Source organism: Schistocerca piceifrons, chromosome 2, assembly GCF_021461385.2.
Source record: "Schistocerca piceifrons isolate TAMUIC-IGC-003096 chromosome 2, iqSchPice1.1, whole genome shotgun sequence".
NCBI classification, from domain to species: Eukaryota; Metazoa; Arthropoda; class Insecta; order Orthoptera; family Acrididae; genus Schistocerca; species Schistocerca piceifrons.
In genome coordinates, this window is record NC_060139.1 from 31,425,780 (window position 1) to 31,447,822 (window position 22,043).

The 22,043-nt window shown below is 44.5% G+C and overlaps 1 protein-coding gene across 1 annotated transcript in view; it reads left to right on the forward strand.

Annotated features, from left to right (window-relative positions):
• LOC124776694 (leukocyte elastase inhibitor-like) overlaps nt 1-19,836 on the forward strand; it is a 138,891-nt gene extending 119,055 nt beyond the window's left edge. Inside the window, exon 5 of the mRNA XM_047251798.1 lies at nt 19,278-19,836. Coding sequence (XP_047107754.1) covers nt 19,278-19,515 — 238 coding nt within the window. The 3' untranslated portion in view covers nt 19,516-19,836. The remainder of the gene's footprint in view (nt 1-19,277) is intronic.
• Nucleotides 19,837-22,043: the final 2,207 nt, after the last annotated feature.

Genomic DNA, 22,043 nt, shown 5'->3' on the forward strand with positions numbered 1-22,043 from the left:
CGACAAGAGCGACTGTTTTGTGCAATTTGAATAGACGCTGGTACAGAATCACTTGCTAATTGACGTGATTTCCGGCGACGTCGACGCACAGTTTTTGTGGGACGATCACAGTCACTGTTAGAGAAAGTGTCACTGGACGAAGTGGAATTAACGACATGAATGTCCATAGGCGAAGGTCCACGAGCCTGAGTGTCCTTGGTTCGATTCCGGCGCGAAGCAAAGGGCCTGGAATGATTGTGATTGTCTGATCTGAGTTTTTTCTGGCAAACACTTTGAACATGTCCTTTCTTATTGCAGAAAAAGCAAATAGCTTGGCGTGACGGGCAATGTTCACGCGAATGTCTAGTAGCACACCGCGGGCATGATTTCACTACATGTGTGTGCTGGCGCGGCACACCTGGCTTAGCGCGCGGCGTCAGCTGTGCGGACGGCCGCGAGGGCAGTTGACCGGGCCGCGTTGCGCGAGCGCGCCCGGCGGGCCGGTTAATGTTACACACAGCTGGCGAAGTTTCAAAAGATTCCTGAGCACAGTCAAGTGTGTCCTGTCTATCCAATATGTCTATCACTTGTTGAAGGGAGGGATTAACTAGTTTCAAAATTTGCTCCCGTATGCGAACATCAGAAACGTTCTGTGCAATTGCATCACGCACCATTGTATCTGAATAAGAAAGACCACAGTCACATTCAAAGGCACAGTCCCTAGTAAGTCCTTGCAATGTTGCTACCCACTCCCTATTAGTTTGACCGGCCGTACGTTTTGTACGAAAAAACGTATACCGTTTTGCAACCACATTAACTGTTTCTTTGAAATAGGCATCTAATGCAGACAAAATTTCCTCGTAGGACAAAGTTGCTACGTCGCGTCGGGGAAACAATTTCACTATCACACGGTATGTGGACACACCGACACAAGAAAGCAAAAACGGCTGCCGCTCTTTACCTTGAATTCTGTAGGCAGCGAGGTGGAAGGCAAACTGGCGGGACCACTCTTGCCAGGTCTCATCGGCTGCCACGTATGGTCGAAAGGGAGGTGCAACAGCGTTCAGTGGCAGCGGTAGCGAAGAAGCGGCGGCGGCCGCATCGGTTTGAATGGTACGTTGACCCTGGACGAGCTGTCCAAGGGCATCCAGTAACGCCTGCGTCTGCTGATTCTGCAAGCGATAAAATTCGGACAGTACATCTGGGGAATGTGGCGAAGCCATGACACAATTAAATGTAAGCAATCAGAACACTTGAAAACGTCTTCAATGTTACAAACGAAGGAATACAAACTCTTTTTCTCGTCGCCAATAAATGTTGTGTCGGTAGCTGTGCCGACACCGTGAAGTAAATTGCTGAAAAGGAATGCTAGACTAACGCTGTAGCCGATAGTGCACGCACGGCATAAAGCAGACGGGCGTGAAGTCTGGAACATGAGAACTTATAAATGAATAAGAAGAAAAGTATGTAGATGCTTATTACTTATCTTTTTATTGGTCCTTGGAATACATCTCTCTTGAATACTCGTAAGCTATAGGCACTGATACAAATGGCTCCTTGCTAGTTCGTAGCCATTAACTTAGCTGATGGCTATTCTGTCTCTCGGCTAATGAGAGAGAAAGGCTTCGTACAACTGGTCGGTAGCTAGGTTCTCGTACAACTGGGCGGTAGCTAGGATCTCGTACAACTGGGCGGTAGCTAGGTTCTCGTACAACTGGGGTCGAGTCCTCTCTCGTATCACGAGACCTGCCTTGGTGGTGGCGCTAGGTCTGCGATCACAGTGGCGACACGCGGGTCCGACATGTACTACATGGACCGCGGCCGATTTAAGCTACCACCTAGCAAGTGTGGCGTCTGGCGGTGACACCACAGAGTGGTCTAAAGTTATGGTGATTCTCGTGTACGACTGTGGTGGTGTTATCGTAACGCATTGCGTTCCTCCATGGTAGACCGTCAATGCACAGTATTGCTGTTCGTTTTGGGAGCATCACCTGCGACCAGCTTTGAGAAAGAAGCGGCTACACTTTCTGCGCAACCAACCCATCATTTTGCACGACAATGCGCGAGCGCATACAGCGCAAGCTGGGGCTGCTCTGTTCGGTCGATGGGACTGGGTAGTACCATACTCCCCGAACTTAAGTCCTTGTGACTTTGATTTGATTCCGAGGATGAAGGAACCACTTGGTGGCAATCGCTTCAGACCTGTTGCAGAGATTCGACAGGCAGGAGACCGCTCCATTCACACCATCAACAGAACAGGCTCTGCTAACGGTATACTACGCCTTCCACATCGCTGGCAACTGGTTCTACACAACGCTGGTGACTACTTTGAAGGACAATAACAGGTGCAAACATGTAACTCTTTTCTATCGGTTCTGAGCAAATAGTTGCCCCTATTTAAGTTCCAACCCTCGTATATTCTTGAGACTTTTTTACGGTGTTTTTAAAGACCCCTACCACCTCCGTACTGTGCGCCTCAGAGTCCACTAAGATGGAGTCCGTGCGTTTTCGCCCTTCTGTGTGACGCTTGTGCCACTGGTGCAGCCAACAATGTAGTTCAAAGTTGTAGCAAATCTTGTCACAATTAGTCTAACCCAAATTGCGCCCTCACTATGCTCTTCCTACCACACGGGTTTCCCTATACAACGCCAGGATACTTTCCAAAGGAACGAGACGGAACTACCCAGTCATGCTCCACCAACGTCCCACAAGTAAAATTAGTTGCGATCGTAACCAACAGGTTATCGTCGATCGTTGCTTGACCACAAAACCACAAATGATGAGCACAGCGGCAGGAGCAAGCGCAGCACCTGACTTACCATGTCTGGCAGCCTCCGCGTTGTTGCATAGCATAAGCTTCACTAAGTGAACTACGTGCGTCTATGCCTCTGTCGCTTTTGACAATAAGACTGGAATGCTCTCTTTCAAATTCTGAAGGTGGCAGGGGTAAACCACAGGGAGCGAAAGTCTATTTACAATGTGTACATAAACCAAATGGCAGTTGTAAGAGTCGAGGAGCACAAAAGGGAAGCAGTGATTGAGAAGCGAGTGAGACATGGCTGTAGCCTATCCCCGATGTTATTCAATCTGTATGAGTATAATGAGCAAGCAGTAAAGGCAACAAAATAAACATCCATGGAGAAGAAGTAAAAACTTTGAGGTTTGTCGACGACATTGTAATTCTGTCGGACAGCAAAGGACTTGCAAGAGCAGTTGAACAGAATGAACAGCGTCTTGAAAGGAGTATATAAGATGAACATCAACAAATGAAAAACGATGATAATGGAATGTAGTCGAATTGGATCAAGTAACGTTGAAGGAATTAGATTATGAAATGAGACAAGCAGTAGATGAGTTTTGCTATCTAGATAGCAAAATGACTGATGATGGGCGAAATAGAGAGTATATAAAATGCAGACTGACCATGGCAAGGAAAGCGTTTCTGAAGAAGAGAAATTTGTTAACATCGAACTTAGATCTAAGTGTTAGGAAGTCCTTTCTGAAAGTATTTGTTTGGAGTGTAGCCGTGTATGGAAGTGATACATGGACGATAAATAGTTTGGACAAGAAGAGAATAGAAGCTTTCGAAATGTGGTGCTACAAATGAATGCTGAAGATTAGATGGGTAGATCACATTACTAATGAAGAGGTACTGAATAGAATTGGGAAGAAGAGGAGTTTGTGGCACAACTTGACTAGAAGAAGGGATCGGTTGGTAGGACACATTCTGAGGCATCAAGGGATCACCAATTTAGTATTGGAGGGAAGCGTGAAGGGTAAAAATCGTAGACGGAGACCAAGAGATGAATACACTAAGCAGATTCAGAAGGATGTAGGTTGCAGTAGTTATTCGGAGATGAAGAAGCTTGCACAGGATAGGGTAGCACGGAGAGCTGCATCAAATCAGTCTCTGGACTGAAGACCACAACAACAACAACATGCCTCTGTCGTAATCACAGTCCAAATCAAACTTTAATTCACTGTTATAAAATTGTACAACCTACAAGCAAGATACTGAGCACACTCTGGCTCTATTTGAGCAAACATTCACAGCTTATTTACGAGATTCGGGTTGGTGATGCTGACGACCATCTATCCCTAACAATGGTGTTCGCGCCATCCTTATCTTTCTGTGCCTCTGTTACGTAAGCCACCACCTTCTTCGTAAAACTGAACCTGCTTAAGCTTAAAACGCCCTTATTGACTCTCTAACACTCGAACTGCAGGTTCATGCTGTTCTCTAAGTTTCGCTGCTCCTCCTTCCTTTACATTAATTGTTTATTGAAAGAACTACTTTCCTTTGCTGGAGGACGTTGGTACGACCAGTCCACATTTCCCAATGTGGATTGGTGTCCGCCGACAGATGCTGCCTTTCAGTTTTTGTTCGCCTCCGCCGTGGCTGCGTTCCTCCACCTCCTGGCTCCTGCAAGTCACCGAGACCCGCGTTGACGCCCAACTTGGCTCACTCCAGAAGTGTTGGGCACTGGCACCCTGCGATATGCGCCGGATTGCTCCAGGCCCAATATCCAGCTGAATTCTGATTGGCCCGTCTTAATTAAACTCTCTATAACTTTTGTTTTGTTGTAACGTTTTTAGGTAAAAATGAAATATATACTTTATTGGATACGATATCTGTTCTTTTGGACATGTCCGAAAGAACAAATACCATATCCATATAAGTATACTGTATGTTAACCGAGGACCTAGAAACGACGGAAAGACTCCATCCCCGCTGCAGCCCCAGTGGTCGGCAACCCCACGACGACTACCACAGTCCACTTCACCCCTCCGCCGCCCCACACCGAACGCAGGGTTATTGTGCGGTTCGGCCCCCGGTGGACCTCCCAGGGAACGTATCACGCCAGACGAGTGTAACCCCTATGTTTGCGTGGTAGAGTAATGGTGGTGTACGCGTACGTGGTGAACTTGTTTGGGCAGCAATCACCGATATAGTGTAACTGAGGCGGAATAAGGGGAACCTGCCCGCTTTCGCCGAGGCAGATGGAAAACCGCCTAAAAACCATCCACAGACTGGCCGGTTCACCGGACCTCGACACAAGTTCGCTGAGCGGATTCGTGTCGGGGACCAGGCGCTCCTTCCCAGTCCGGAAAGCCGTGCGTTAGACCGCACGGCCAACCGGGCGGGCCGTATAAGTATACAGTTCTGGCAATACCAGCCATGGCCTCCTCCTTCTGTGCGGATGCACACATATTCCCCGAACTCTTAGGGGACTTGGTAAGAATGTCTTCCACGAGTAATGAGTGTGTTGGGGTGGGACACTACGAATGTAGTGTGTGAACATACAAGATGAGAATGTGGATCTCGCGGGAGACGTGGAAGAGACAAGATGAGAATGTGGGTCTCGCGGGAGGCGTGGAAGAGATAGTCCCTGCAGTCGCACTATCCTCTGTGCCTTGGTGCCTGAGATGGTTAGTGCGTCTGCCATGTAAGCAGGAGTTCCCCGGTTCGAATCGCGTTCGGGGCACGCATTTTCACCTGTCCCCGTTATTATATATCAACGCCCGTCAGCAGCTGAAGGTATTAATGTAATTCTAAAAGTGAAATGATCGTATGGCATTTATTGTCCGGGATATCCCGTTCGGGGTTCGACCGCCGTATTGTAAGTCTTTTTAGTTGAAGCCACTTCGGCAGCCTGTGTGCCAATGATGCTAATGAAGGACACACAACACCCAGTCCCCTGCCAGGAATCGAACCCGGACTCCCTTGCGCGATAGGCAGTAACGCTACCGCTACGCTATGAAGGTGGACACCCTTTTACGTAAATTATCTTAAAAGATGTACGGAAATTAGCATGTGACGTTCCGTCTGTGATAATGAAAGAATTCTGATTGAGAGATAATAAAAACAGAATCTAAATAGAAAATTCAATTACTCCTCCCACAAAAGATAAAGAAATCTTTTCTCAACCATCTGACTGCTACTTTTAAAATATCCTCTAATGTCTCCTTACAACTGTTGTGTAATGCTCCTGTACGCAACAGACGACTTATCTCGTCTTCCGGCTGCAACTGCGCTATTAGTAACACGCTAATATACCTAAAAAAAAACAAAGCAGGACTGCGATTCATGCAAAGTGCAATGCACAGACTAATTGCAACAATTACTGCCATACTTTTACACAGAGAAATCGAATTATCAGGAGAGGTCCTGTCAACAGCTTTAAGGGGCTCCGGAAAGGCTCAAAATCATTAAAAGTTCGATTTTTACTTTTTTGCGTTTTCTGAATCTGCAGACTATTACCTTTTAATAGATATATAATTTATTCAATTCCGAAGACTACAACTATTTTTAAATTTTTTTTGAAATGTGTTCTACATGGGCGTGACCCACTGTGGCGCTGTTAAACTGCTGTCAAATGGTGTTATTATTAACGTCCGTGTTCATCAGGTACATTTTAGTGATGTGAGATAAAGTATGTGTTGTGGCTAACCTGTGATGGTTCAATATATGTCGCTGGTGTGATTGTCGATTGTTTCATGTTTATTTACTCTGTCGTTATCTCGAAAATATTCGTAATTAATTCTGTTTCTTGAGTCTCTGTTTTGTTGAAGTATAATAATGAGTAAAAGTAAAGTTATTAGAAATCCTCTGAAGGCTTTTAAGAAAAGGAGAAATGTTGGAAAGCCAAAGGTATGTGTTATTAATGTAAACAATAAAGACGATAACCAAGTGAGTGAACCTAACCTCTCAAGTACACCTGCCCATAGCAGTCAAAGTGGGAAAGAAAATACTTCACAGAAGAAGCTTGGTTCAATGAGTGAAAACTATGAATGTTTTATGGGCGAATCGGATGTGAATGAAATATTTGATATGTCGGTTCTCAAAGGAATTTTTTCAAACTGTGTAAGATGTATTCATTGTAGTGAAGTTGGTCTGGAACTCTCCATAATAAAGCACGAAGGACTTGCTAGTGAAATACAACTGAAATGTGATAAGTGTTCATACATGACCACCTTTTGGAACAGTGTTGCAGTAACTGCAACTGAAGAAAATGGTAGCAAAATCTACGAACACAACATTAGATTTGTTTATTCCTTGCGTTCAGTTGGTAATGGTGCTACTGCAGGTGCAATTTTCTGTGGCATCATGAATCTTCCAAATCCCCCAACCAAGTTTACGACCTATAATAAATTAATAAGGTCTAAAGTAGAAGATGTCTGTATAGAATCTATGAAGAACGCTGTGGAAGAGGCAGTAATGGAAAATAATGGTAACAGAGATTTGACTGCAGCGTTCGATGGTACCTGGCATAAACGGGAACACACATCTCTTCATGGTGTAGTATCTGCCACCAGTACGTATACAGGGAAAGTTTTAGATGTAGCAGTAATATCAAAGTATTGTAGATGTCCACAAAAATATAAAGGTACACATGAAAATAATTGCAAAGCTAACTATAGTGGCAGTAGTGGAGGAATGGAAGTGGCTGGTGTTGCCAGTATATTCCAGCGTTCTGAGGCGTGTGATAAAGTGCGATATGTTAATTACCTTGGTGACGGTGATTCTAAAAGTTTCAAACATGTTCAAGGACTGAAGCCCTATGGTGATGATGTTGTAGTGCAGAAATTTGAGTGTATTGGACACGTACAGAAGCGAATGGGAACAAGACTTCGGCGACTGAAAGCTTCGTACAAAAAACAAAAACTCAATGATGGTAAAGGGTTGGATGGGAAGGGAAGGTTAACTGACAGTGTAATTGACAAAATACAGAACTATTATGGAATGGCTATTAGGCAAAATACACAAAGTGTCGACGAAATGAAGAAGGCTGTTTGGGCTCTTTTTTTTTTTCATACTTCATCAACCGATGAAAATCCCCAACATAGCTTGTGTCCCAAAGAAGAAGACAGTTGGTGCAAATATAACAAAAGATTGCTAACTGGTGAAGTGCACACTCATAAGCATAGTCTGCCTCATGCAATAATGGAGGTGATAAAACCTATTTTCAGAGACTTAGCAGCACCTGAACTGTTGAAAAAGTGTATTCATGGAAAAACTCAAAACCCCAATGAAAGTGTAAATAGTGTTATATGGTCGAGAATCCCCAAGACTGTATTTGTTGGAATAGAAACACTTCACTTTGGTGTGTATGAAGCTGTTGCGACTTTCAATGATGGCAACATTGTAAGGTGCAAGGTATTTATAAATATGGGAATGAAGATAGGTTCTAACATGGTACGAGCGATGCTTGCTTTAGACAAGGAACGCCTTCGGGCTGCAGACAGGGCTGTAAAGAGTCTAGAAATACAAGCAAGAGTAAATAGGAGGAGAAACAAGAGGAAGCTGGAGGAGGAGTTTGCAGAGAATGAAGATAATCCATCCTATGGACCTGGAATGCACTAAAAAGTTAATCCAATCTTTGTCGCTCGATTCCCAAAACTTTTATTTTCTCATACTAATTACATGTTTTCTAAGGATCTTCCAAACATATTTGTTTCAAGCGTTCAGTAAATGTTACACAGTACCTTCCGCATAATTTAACACAGCCTTTTTCCAAAAAGCTGTATATTTTTGAATATATAAATAAAAAATTGCAAAAAAATGTTGTGAATTTTCATTACAATTGAAAAAAAATCATCTTTAATAACTGAACTAAAATTTTGTAAAATCCCTATGTTAAGTTGTAGCCCAAATTCCAATAAATAATCTGTAAAAAGTTCAACTGCCTACCTCTAATACTTTGTGAGGAAAGATGTAATTTATAAGCGTTATTTTAACATTGCAAGTATAGGGCGTTCCGGAGCCCCTTAAGCGATGTAAAGAAAAATGAAAGAAATCGATAAAAACTTTTAATTTACTACATTCACAAAAATGATGATCTAAATGCTGACAAACTTTAAACAGATTTTCAAGTATTCCACAATGTCTATACTCAACAAACACGTTTCTGGCCATGACAGATAGTATTACTCTGAGTGCATGCACACATAAATCTGACAATATCCCTCCGGTGTGCAGGCAACCAACTACTACGAGCAGTGAAAAGGCAAATTACCAAAAAATCCTCCATTAATACCAAAGTCTCCTCCGGCGCTACTAGCACGATCACGGCAGGCTGCCATGTCACGCGGCTCCTCTCCACCACATCATGGATCCGACCACTTCCGACTCCCCTCGACAACTGCTCGCTGGCTACTACTCGCAATAATAATATCTCAGACTCAGAGTTTGTGTATGCGCACAGCAGAATCTTAGACGTCCCACTTTCATTGTTGCTCGTACAGCAACCGCGTTTGCTTCTGCAGTAATCAATTATTCTTACGAGGATTGTTTTTTAAGTAAGGGCCGTTCACGCGTATAGTCCCGTAGTTCGCGCGGACGCCGCAACAAGCCACCGCGCCACTTGCCGGCATCCTTCCCGTTCACACTGATGCAAGTTGCAGCTCTGTAGCTGACGTGTACGCATCGCTGTGCTACTTTATGTTTACGATTATTGAATCGCCCGCCGCGTGTGAGATACGGTCAGTGATACGTTTTTTGACCGCGAGAAGCCTTTCAGCTGCAGAATTTCATCGTCAGTTAACAGAAGTTTATGGCTTGAATTCCATGAGTGAAGGTAAAGTGCGTCAATGGGTTAGAGAGTTTAAAAATGGTCGTCAAAACGTCCATGACGAAGAACGCTCAGTCCGGCCCTCTGTGATCACTGATGATTTGGTGGCTGTAGTCGAAACAAAGATTCGTGAGGACAGAAGATTCACAATTTCCACTCTTTCTTTGGAATTTCCACAAGTTTCAAGATCAGTTTTGTACAAAATTGTGTCAGAAAACCTTAACTTTAAGAAACTGTGTTCTCGGTGGGTACCCAGACTCCTCACAGAGGACCACAAAGGGAAGAGATTTGCCACTTCACTGGACTTTTTGATTCGTTACGAGGAAGAAGGGGATGACATGTTGAGTCAAATTGTCACTGGAGATGAAGCATGGGTATCGCATATCACTCCCGAAAGCAAGCGACAATCGATGGAATGGCGACACACAATCTCACCCGTCAAGGTCAAAGCCAAATAGACGCTGTCAAAGCGCAAGATTATGGCAACTGTGTTCTGGGACCGGCGCGGTGTTTCGCTAGAGGACTTTATGCCACGAGGAACGACAATCAACTCAGATGCCTACTGTGCAACTCTAAAGAAGCTCCACAGAGCAATTCAAAACAAAAGGCGGGGCATGCTGACAAAAGGAGTTTTGCTCCTGCACGATAACGCTAGGCCTCACACCTCTCAAAAGACTCGGGATTTGATTGATTCTTTTGGCTGGGAAGTTTCGGACCATGCACCATACAGCCCCGACCTTGCTCCTAGCGATTTTCAACTTTTTCGGTACCTGAAACACCATCTTGGCGGGCAGCGCTTCAATGACGACGATGAAGTGAAAGCGGCTGTGAACTCTTGGCTGTCGGAGCAGGCGGCCGAATTCTTTGAAGAGGGAATTAAAAACTTAGTTGTACGGTATGACAAGTGCTTAAATAAACAAGGCAACTATGTAGAAAAATAGGTAAAAGTGTGTAGAATCAGAAAATAAAAGTTTTTTTACAAAAGTATTTGTATCTTTTTTTAAAAATAAAAACGGCCCTTACTTAAAAAACAACCCTCGTATTTAGAGATATAGAGACACTATATAGTCGCACTAAGCTGGAAGTGAGCATTCGTTCTTGTCACATTGCCACGTTCCAGCTTGTTTTCAGTCATCCGCTGTCCAGCGACGTCGCACTTTACACCAACTTTAGCGTCGCTTAGCACTGACTACAGAAATACGTGGTTTATAAGGAGCTGCTCGTCCACTGTGCCCGATTCTTTTTAACCCCCTACGCACAATTATTGTGCTAGCTGAACTGCGGGTGGCTCTTTGGAACTCATGATTGATGAGTTACTCTGATTTCTTGTGACTTTCTGCAAACACCGTCTCCAATGCTCGACGTTCCCTTGTCTGTCGGGATATGACCTCTGCCTGATATTTCTTTACCTGTCACTGTTCCTCTGCGTTTCCACTTAACATTCACATCACCAACAGTCAGCTTTGGAAGCGTTTAGAATGGTTGAAACGTCCGTGCTGCGTTTGTTCCTTGGGTCATATCCATTGATGGGTCCACGTTCGAAGTTACTGAGCTCTCCTAATGGACCACTTCTGCTCTTACTGCTTCTTTACTGAAAACATAATACTCCCCACCTCCTTTCCTACTGGTGCGTCCACTTCTCGTGACATCTAATGCTCAATTACACATTATGTGGTGTGTCCGGATGCTGCTGATCGGATAGTGTACATCGGCAAGCATGGCGGATGGTAGCTTTTGCTGACTATTAGTCGTCCACTTTCCTGTTCCACTCGCAATTAGAGCGAGGGAAAAGAACTGTTTATATGACTCCGTAAGAGCCTTAATTTTTGTTATCTTGTCTGTATGTTAGTGGCAGCAGAGCAGTTATGCAGTCAGCTCCAAATGCCTCAGTAGTGCTTCGGGAAACCAACATTTAACACTCTGCTGCAGAGCGAAAATTCATTTTAGATGACAACTGTTGATTTCGAATTATTGATGGCCCTTTGTACGGAATAAGAGCAGTCTACATATACAGCAAATACCAGAAAACGCAATGTGCACTCATACTGGCAAACTCAGCCCACGACAGAAACACAAAATGGCACACCATAAATATCATAACCAACTCACAAGCAGAATTAGTAACATGGTTAAAAATATGTATAATTAACACACCCTTCAAGACAAATAGCTAAATAGAAAAGAATCAAAAATTTTGTCTTTTTTGTTGTTTGGCCTCATTTCGACAACCGCAGTTTTCATTTAAGTCATCAGTCTTCTGATTGGTTTGATGTCGTCTGTCATCAATTCCTCTGCTGCGTCAAACTCTTCGTTTCAGAGTAGCACTTGCACCCTACATCCTCAATTATTTGTTGGATATTAACAGAATCTTCCATCGCTTGGTAGCACAACATTATACTAAATGAAAAGCACCAGTTTGCTTTTCTTCTACAATATTGCTTTATTTGTGTCAACCGGTTTTCGGCTTACAAGGCCACCATCTTCAGAAATTTACTGAGTATTGTCACCAAAGAAGTTACAATGTTTACAAACAACTTCGGAAGAGAAGTAACACGGCTAGACTGAAGCAGAAACATACAGTAAGTCACATCTTTGACAATGTGGTGGTAGTACAATGAAGAAGCAAAAACTTGAACAGTAAATAAATAAAAATGGAGTGTACAGGAAAAACTTTAACACAAAATAGGCACAGCATGCCTACATAACAGTTTTTATTAATAAACAAAACTAATAAAATGAAATAAAATTAGTACTCGGCAAGGCTAAATCAGGAGGTATAGAACATGGAGAGTGATACACAAACCAATTAAAAGAAGAAACAGTTATCAGTGTAACTACAGAATACATAAGGAACTTAAGTAATATCAATAAGATAAATAGAAATAAATGAATGCAGGAAAATAGAGGCGTTTGAGGGAACATACAGCAAATGCAATCTTTGAGAGTGTGGTGGTACTGCACTTTAACATTAACATTATATTCAAAACTGTGGCTATGTAACAGTGTGACCAGAGGGCATTAGTGTTGTTCGTGTTTAGTATTGTTACCAGGCCTGACAGGGTATAAATAGGGGCGTGAATAGCGTCAGATGTTGAGTGATCACTGTAAAGGTCACTGAGATGCCGCATACTCGTATGAGACAGCGTTATCTGCATCTGGCAGAGTTCGAAAGGGGCCCCAAAGTGTGTTTCCATTTGTCCAGCTGGCTTAGTCATGCAATATCTAGTTTTGTGGCACATTCAGATGTGACATTGGCCTGGTGCTGGACTGCATGGGAACGTAGGGATTTGCACAATCGTCATCATGTTTCTGGTCTACCAGATCCAACCACTGCGATGGAGGTTTGCAGTACTATGTACCAAGCACACGTCCTTTGTCGTCCTGCGCCACTTATCGAAGACTAACAGCAGCTAGACCAAAGAATTACCGTCCGTGCATAGGCTGCTATTAACACCACAACACAGATGGCTACATTTGGAGTAGTGTCGAGACTGTGATGCTTGAACTTCTAATGGATGGCGTTGCGTTGTCTTCAGCTATGAATCGCAGTTCTGCACTACCATGGATGATCATTATCACAGAATATGGCGGCAACCTGTTGAGAGGATCCATTCTTGCAATTTTTTGGAAAGGCGCAGCACACTCTTTGGCGTGAGACCATCATAGACGTCAACTCCATCCCAGCGCCACCTTCCAAAATATCTAGGACCAGCTCTGGGTCAGGTTGCTTCAAAAGAGGGTACAATGGCTTTATGACACCCGTCCGAAGTGGATGCATCCTGCCCAGAGAGAGTGCAACTTCAAGAACATGGGCTCACACTGCCAAGTCCTTTGTAAATTTGAGTCCATTTTGTAATCACTGAAATAATATCACATATCTTCTCAAACTGCGAAGTTCCATTTCGTTTTCGTCGTCCACTTCTGGATGCTCCACTTTTTGTCAGCAGTGTATATTGTTGGCACCATCTTAATATGTCAGTTTGAGTTTTTAATTTTTGTGCACCCTGTATGCTCCTGAGACATGAAGGCAATTCTCATAAATTTATTTGATATATATTTTGTGTACTTCTTAAACAGAAGATATTGAAAGCGAATTCACAACAAGTTTAGAATTAAAAAGAATACATGGTTTTCACGGGTGGCGATTGCAACGGACACTTGCCTTGATGAAATAAAGTCAAACATGTAAAAAAAAAGTACTTTACTGGTAGTTAAAAATACTCTTATTAGACAGATATTACTTGTACCATACACCGATTATAAATTTTAAAAATTACACGAATTGTGACAATTCTATTTGTGATGACACTCCGGAAACAGCTGTTGTGCGATATTAGGCAGATTAAAGTTGAACAGCCTTGCCACTTTAATTTGGTTTTCTTCACGCAGCCAGGATTCTTACACCTGACGCTATTTATCAGCTCCGTCATTTCTGGCAAATGGGCTACAGTAGGTGAGTGTGATTGCGAGAGTAATAGTCTTCGAATTTTCGGAGTGGACTTCTCATCTTCTCCTTCAGAATGCTGTTACCTTGGCCACTTAACAAACAGCCTGCAATTCTTAGTTTGAAATCAGTATACTGTAGGATATTCATCTTTGCCAGATCTATAAAATGAAAACTAGTTTTTACGATCGACTTTTTGGTTTTGGTGTGGATTCTGTGAAAAGTGATGATCCTGCCAATAGGGGCTATGACATCCATATCGTAGCAGCCGATCACTGCTGGATGGGTAACCTGATTGTATGTCCCATCTTTCTTCGACCATCTTTTACACTGATCTATGGGCTGCTTCCCAGTCTTGGTCGAAGCAGTAATGACTAGTTTTTGGTCATACCATTTTACAATAGATATCAGTCTTCTCTTACTCTCTGGTCAACAAACACTCGTCCTTAATTTGCAAGAATCCGATCTGCCATCAGATGGTCTGCTCTGCATATTCATGATCTCATAATTGCTCTATAAAATGATTGTATTAACATAGTAACTACTTTGCTTACAAATAATAATAATAATGTGACATATGATGCAGTTTAGCAACAGTCACAACAAGAACTGTACTGAAAACTAGTGAAAGTGCTCACCGCTGATGCCTAGGAACCAGTGTGCGAAAATGTAGCACTAAGTCCCAGCATCCAATACAGTTGACATTACTACCAAGGGCATTCAATAAGTAATGCAACCCCTTTTTTTATGAAAATAGATTTGTTTTGTTCAGGTTCCAATATACCACATTATTCCCCATTCTATAAGCTACAAAACCCTATTTTTCAATATAATCTTCATTCAAAGCGATGGTCTTACGCTACCTTACTGGGAGTGCCTGTATGCCCCCGTGGTACCACTCTACTTGTCGACGTCGGAGCCAATGTCTAGCTGCATCAATAATCTCCCCAGCATCGACGTACTGTTTGACGTGGAATGCATCCTTCATTGAGCCGAACAGATGGAAGTCGGGTGCAAGATCTGGGCTGTAGGTTGGATAAGGAACAATAGTCCAATGTAATTTTGTGACCTCCTGTTGGGTGCGCAGATTAGTGTCTTGTGTTGTCATGTAAAAGGAGAAGTTCGTTTGATTTTGTGTGGCATCTCAAATGAGACTGTCTGTATCTTCCAACACTGTGGGAGTCACAACTGTGTGTGGCCAGCCAGTATGCGGTATCCTGCCCACTTGTGACTTACAGGGTGTCTAGGAAGCTGTTTTCTCAGATAGATAGACACCATACAAACAAATCATATTAATAGAGTTTATTGCAGTAATTGAATTGATAACACTTAACTTTGTATTTACAACGAGTTGTCGCAAGCGGTTGGCGACATGCAAATAATTAATTTCCTTCAACGTATACAATTCCCGTGTAAGCAATGAATAACAGAGCACACAAGTTCATAAGTCACGGCTCTTCTACACTCCTGGAAATTGAAATAAGAACACCGTGAATTCATTGTCCCAGGAAGGGGAAACTTTATTGACACATTCCTGGGGTCAGATACATCACATCATCACACTGACAGAACCACAGGCACATAGACACAGGCAACAGAGCATGCACAATGTCGGCACTAGTACAGTGTATATCCACCTTTCGCCGCAATGCAGGCTGCTATTCTCCCATGGAGACGATCGTAGAGATGCTGGAAGTAGTCCTGTGGAACGGCTTACCATGCCATTTCCACCTGGCACCTCAGTTGGACCAGCGTTCGTGCTGGGCGTGCAGACCGCGTGAGACGACGCTTCATCCAGTCCCAAACATGCTCAATGGGGGACAGATCCGGAGATCTTGCTGGCCAGGGTAGTTGACTTACACCTTCTAGAGCACATTGGGTGGCACGGGATACATGCGGACGTGCATTGTCCTGTTGGAACAGCAAGTTCCCTTGCCAGTCTAGGAATGGTAGAACGATGGCTTCGATGACGGTTTGGATGTACCGTGCACTATTCAGTGTCCCCTCGACGATCACCAGTGGTGTACGGCCAGTGTAGGAGATCGCTCCCCACACCATGATGCCGGGTGTTGGCCCTGTGTGCCTCGGTCGTATGCAGTCCTGATTGTGGCGCTCACCTGCACGGCGCCAAACACGCATACGACCATCATTGGCACCAAGGCAGAAGCGACTCTCATCGCTGAAGACGACACGTCTCCATTCGTCCCTCCATTCACGCCTGTCGCGACACCACTGGAGGCGGGCTGCACGATGTTGGGGCATGAGCGGAAGACGGCCTAACGGTGTGCGGGACCGTAGCCCAGCTTCATGGAGACGGTTGCGAATGGTCCTCGCCGATACCCCAGGAGCAACAGTGTCCCTAATTTGCTGGGAAATGGCGGTGCGGTCCCCTACGGCACTGCGTAGGATCCTACGGTCTTGGCGTGCATCCGTGCGTCGCTGCGGTCCGGTCCCAGGTCGACGGGCACGTGCACCTTCCGCCGACCACTGGCGACAACATCGATGTACTGTGGAGACCTCACGCCCCACGTGTTGAGCAAATCGGCGGTACGTCCATCCGGCCTCCCGCATGCCCACTATACGCCCTCGCTCAAAGTCCGTCAACTGCACATACGGTTCACGTCCACGCTGTCGCGGCATGCTACCAGTGTTAAAGACTGCGATGGAGCTCCGTATGCCACGGCAAACTGGCTGACACTGACGGCGGCGGTGCACAAATGCTGCGCAGCTAGCGCCATTCGACGGCCAACACCGCGGTTCCTGGTGGGTCCGCTGTGCCGTGCGTGTGATCATTGCTTGTACAGCCCTCTCGCAGTGTCCGGAGCAAGTATGGTGGGTCTGACACACCGGTGTCAATGTGTTCTTTTTTCCATTTCCAGGAGTGTAGTTCGCGTCTTCCACTGTCTGGCCGCTGCTAGGCGGTGTCTCGCTTTTATTCTCTTCGTGTAGAGGCCGCTGCTGTCGTGGTGATGTTCTAGTCGGCATGCTATCGGCTGACGTCGTCTCACAGCCCTCTCTGCTGTATCGTTCCTTATCTTCGCGCCTGCGCTTGTTATTGCGCCGGAACACAGTACACAGAAGATCAGGCAGGTTTGTGCGACCTTGTTACAGTGATGACAGATGCTTTACTCAGTGATTCACCATGCTTTTGTTCAATGTCAGGTCTCTGTAGACATTCTGCAATCTCCTATGAATACCTGCGATGCTCTGGATTTCCGCTAAAAGCAACTCAATGGCAGCTCTCTGTTTGGAATGTACCTCCATTAAAGACGCACATTTTGACTACGCTATGTATTGCGCTCCAACCTATCGGAACTTTTTTAAATTATAGGCTCTGAAGCGGGAATATTCCACGATGTCCCACAGAAAAATTCCTGTATTTTTCAACAGGAACTGGCTGAGAAAGAAATACATTGTATTACTTATTGAGCGCCCCTAGTATTTTGTAACTATAAGTAAAGAAACGTGCAGGAGTACAAGGCAAAGCCACATAAAAACACTACAGATATTGTCTACAATTGGTACATATTTCCATGAAGTAATTTTAGGTAAACACACAGTAACGAACGAGTACTCACCTGCCGAGGTAACACGCTGTAAACAAAGCTGCTACTTGGCGACAAGTGATCGTAGTGACCATTTCTCCCACCAGATGGCTGCACCATGCTGCCAATTAAAATGGACGATAGGTATTGTGAGGGAAAACGCAGAATCTTTGACAGCGGCGCTACGTTTTGAATAAACTCGTAGCAGTGTGTGCGTATGTGTGTGTGTGTGTGTGTGTGTGTGTGTGTGTAAGAAGTAGTACTCACCTGCCGAGGTAACACGTTGTAAACGAAGCTGCTACTTGGCGACAAGTGATCGTATCCCCCCAAAACCCAGGCGATCATTGTAGGCTAAACCACCCCTTCCTTCCGCCTCCTCGATTTCTGCATCACCATCTATGGCCGTTCTATCGCCCTCACCCCCACGCTTAAGTACCTGTATGTCAACCTCGACCGTCGCCTCTCCTGGACTCCCCACCTCCGGACGATCCAAGCCAAGGCACGCTCCCGACTCTGTCTCCTCAAGCTCCTTTTTGGTCGTACATGGGGTCTGGACCCCTCTACCATCCTCCATACGTATAAATTCCTCATTCGCCCTATCCTTTGCTACGCCCACCCTGCCTGGATCTCCGCTCCCCCTACCTTTTACAAATCCCTTCAGATCCTAGAATGCCAAGCTCTTTGCCTTGCCTATCGCATCCGTGTCCCCTCCCCCATGCGGATCCTGTACGACCTTATTCCCTTCCCCCACCTCCTCCTTTTCCTCGAACAGATACGAATCCTCTACACCTCTCGTAAACTCGATCCTCCTCACCTGCTGGTCTCTCCCATCCTCTCCCGCCCCCATCTGCTGCTGCACCTGTATCTCCACGTCCAACCTGCTCTCCATCTCTCCACTCTCCATACCCTCTCCCAAGGTGGCTTCCACCAGCTCCCCCTCCCTGATGATGCCCTCCTCCTCTCCATCTACCCCTCCTACCAACTTTGATCCTCCCTCCCTCTTCGTGTGTTTGTTCCTATGGGCACCCTCTCTCCCTTCTCTCCCCCTTTCTTCCCTCCTCCCTTTCTCCCCACTCCTCCCCCGGGCTTGCCCTACCCCCATGCCTTCATTCCTCCTACCATCTCCTCTGCCATTGGCATCTTTGCTCTCCCCTCTCCCGCCCCCTCCCCCTTCTTCCCCTCTTGGCAGGTCCCCGGGGTCGCACACGCTAAGCGGACATTCGGGCGCCGGAGATCATCGCCACCAGTTTCCCATGTGTGTGCCATCGTGTTTGTGTTTAGTGTTCACCGTCACGCTCCTCCGTTCACCTGTGCCGTCGAAGTCGTCAGTGTTGGTGCGCCGTGCTGACAGTTTTTAGTGTGTTTTTCGTCGAGTGTGAACGGCTTCGTGTTTTTTGTATTCTGTGTCTACTGTCTTTTGCCCGCTAATTTGATTCAGTCTTTTCTGTGTCCTCTATGTATATTTTCAATGTCAAACCTCTGGCTGAAGAGCGGCGTAGGATGCTGCTGCCAGTCTACCTTTTTGTAAAAGTGTTCAAATGACATTAAAGGGAGAAAAAAAACAAGTGATCGTAGTGACCGTTTCTCCCACCAGATGGCTGCACCATAGTGCCAATTAAAATGGACGACAGATATTGCGAGGGAAAACGCAGAATCTTTGATAGCGGCGGTACGTTTTGAGAAACTCGCTGCAGTGTGTGTGTGCGCGCGTACATAGACGTGCGTTGGTTTGCGCAGGGGGACGCCGCTGTACGTGGGTGACTTGCTGCACCGCGTGGTGGTGGACGTCTCTGAGTCCGGCACGGAGGCGGCGTCGGCCACCGTGGCTCTGGTCACGCTCTCTGGCCGCGTCGAGGAGTTCCGCGCCGACCGGCCGTTCCTGCTGGTCATCCAGCACCGGCCCACCGGCGTCATCCTCTTCTGGGCCAGCGTCGTGCGGCCCACGCCCAACTACCCGCTCAGCAGGAGGCAGTGACGCCGCTCCCGGCGGCAGGGCCGTGTCGTTCTGATCCCAGCTGCTGGGCTCGAGTGACTCTGCGGCGCTTGCTCTCTGTACTGAGATCCTACTAAACCAGCGACTTTCTTGTCTCAGTCGACTACTCGTGGCAGCTGGGTCTGCAGCAGCGCTCCTGGCGTGTCATTCCAGTACTGTCCCACCTGTCACGAGACGACGTTTACGTTTAGATTAGATTAGATTTACTTTCATTCCAATTGATCCGTAGTGAGGAGGTCCTCCAGGATGTAGAACATGTCAGAAAAACAACAATACATGACAAATATTTACAACTAAAACAAATAAGCTCTTGTACTATTCCACAGGTCCCAAGCGGAATGATCGTCATTTTTTAATGAACACTATATGAAAGAATCATTTTACAAATACTAATGCACTGAATTTAAAATAAAGATGTTTTTTATTTATTTATAAGGTAATAAACGTGTAAAACAAGTACTATAATACTTATTTACAATGAACGCATTACTGAACTGAAATGGTGCAGAAGTTAGATTGTACTTATACATGCACACACACACACACACACACACACACACACACACACATATATATATATATATATATATATATATATATATATATTGACAATGAACACATTACTGCACTGAAATTGTAGAGAAGTTATATATATATATATATATATATATATATATATATATATATATATATATATATATATCAGTTGGTTTTACTGGGAAATTCATCAATGGAGTAGAAGGAGTTGGCCACCAATAAATCCTTTAGGGTTCTCTTAAACTGAATTTCATTGACTGTTAAGCTTTTTATGGCTGCTGGCAAGTTATCGAAAACGTGTGTTCCTGAATAATGCACAACTTTTTGTACAAGACTAAGTGACTTTAAATCCTTGTGAAGATTATTCTTATTTCTAGTATTGGTTCCATGAATTGAGCTGTTGGTTTGCAAAAGTGAAATTTTTTTAATGACAAATTTCATTAAGGAATAAATATATTGGGAAGCAGTAGTTAGTATCCCTAGCTCCCTAAACAGGTTTCTACAGAATGTTCTTGAGTTCACACCACATATAACTCTTACTGCACGTTTTTGTGCCCGGAAAACTTTAGCTTGACTTGATGAATTATCCCAAAAAATAACCCCATATGACATTATGGAATGAAAGTAAGGATATTATGCCAGCTTTATCATTTTTATATCCCCTATGTCTGACACAATTCGCATTGCAAATAGAAACACGTCGGCTCCACAATTGTGTATGCTGTGAAGTTCGACAGCCGAACAGTGAACATCTTGCTATTAGGGACCGTCCTTTTGAGAAGGAGCCGAACTAAATTAACAGAATTAAGGAACTACCACTGATAATAGAGTTTATTAATCACCGAAGTGAAATTCATTGTCGATGTTTAATGTTAGAACAAATCGACAACGTATTTCAAAAGGTAATGTTCTCATAAGCATGTTTCCAACATTCAGCGTATATAATTAAAACACTAAACTCTAACACATTTATGTTGTTCATGAAATATAAAATCGAAAAATTCGAGACAAGACGATCAGATACCTTCGTGGGAAAATGTTGGCAGTTCCTTACGGAATCGTGATTGTATTCAGGCTTGCACCTCTTTGTCCAAAGCAAATCAACGGCCACGAATATCTGTCTTCAATACCCCAAAAAATATGGGAATCACATGGGGAGAGATTAGGGTTCTACAGAGAATGTGGAACGTCTTCCCAGTTAAACTTCTGCAGCGTAGTCGCAACAACCTTTGCAACATTCGTTCTGTTCGAGGATAATGCCCGCACACGTGTTGCCAAGTTTGTTTCGACTGTGCTGCAGAAGTTTCGCTGGGAAACCCTTCCACATCTTCTTTAAAGTCCCCATCTCTCCCTGTATTATTGGAGCCCCAAAGAAAGACATTCCTGGCCGTAGGTTTCCTTCGGACGAAGAGATGCACTCCTGGGTATAATCACGGTTCCGTAGCCAATCACAAACACTTTTCCATGAGGCTTTCACCCTCTTGTCTCATAGAGGGATAAATGTATTAACAGTAGTAGCGATAGCTTTGGAAATAGTAAACAGTTTACTTGCTTTTTTCCATCTGTCTCGTTTTTGTTTGACTGCTCCTTATATTTTTACTTCATGAGCGCCTCAGATGTGTTCTTAGACTTATTAGTGTTTTAACCATTCGCGCTGATTGTTGACACCCCACTGACGAGACCATCGTCCCTCTAAACGTATTGTTGAATTTATTGTAAACTGGTTGAATGCTACCACTTATTACTGGACATTATCGACTTAAGTCTTATGCTAAGTTCTCCACATTGCTGCGAACTACAATAACAGTAAAATTAGCGCCCAAGCACTTCAGACCATCAGCATTTATTAGCTCGAGAAAATATATACAGACAAACACACCACACAAAAAAGAAAAAAGCAGTAAATAACACCTTATCACTTTATACTTCGTGTGCTGTTTTCTAAGTGCAAAATGACATCAGATGCTTTTTTT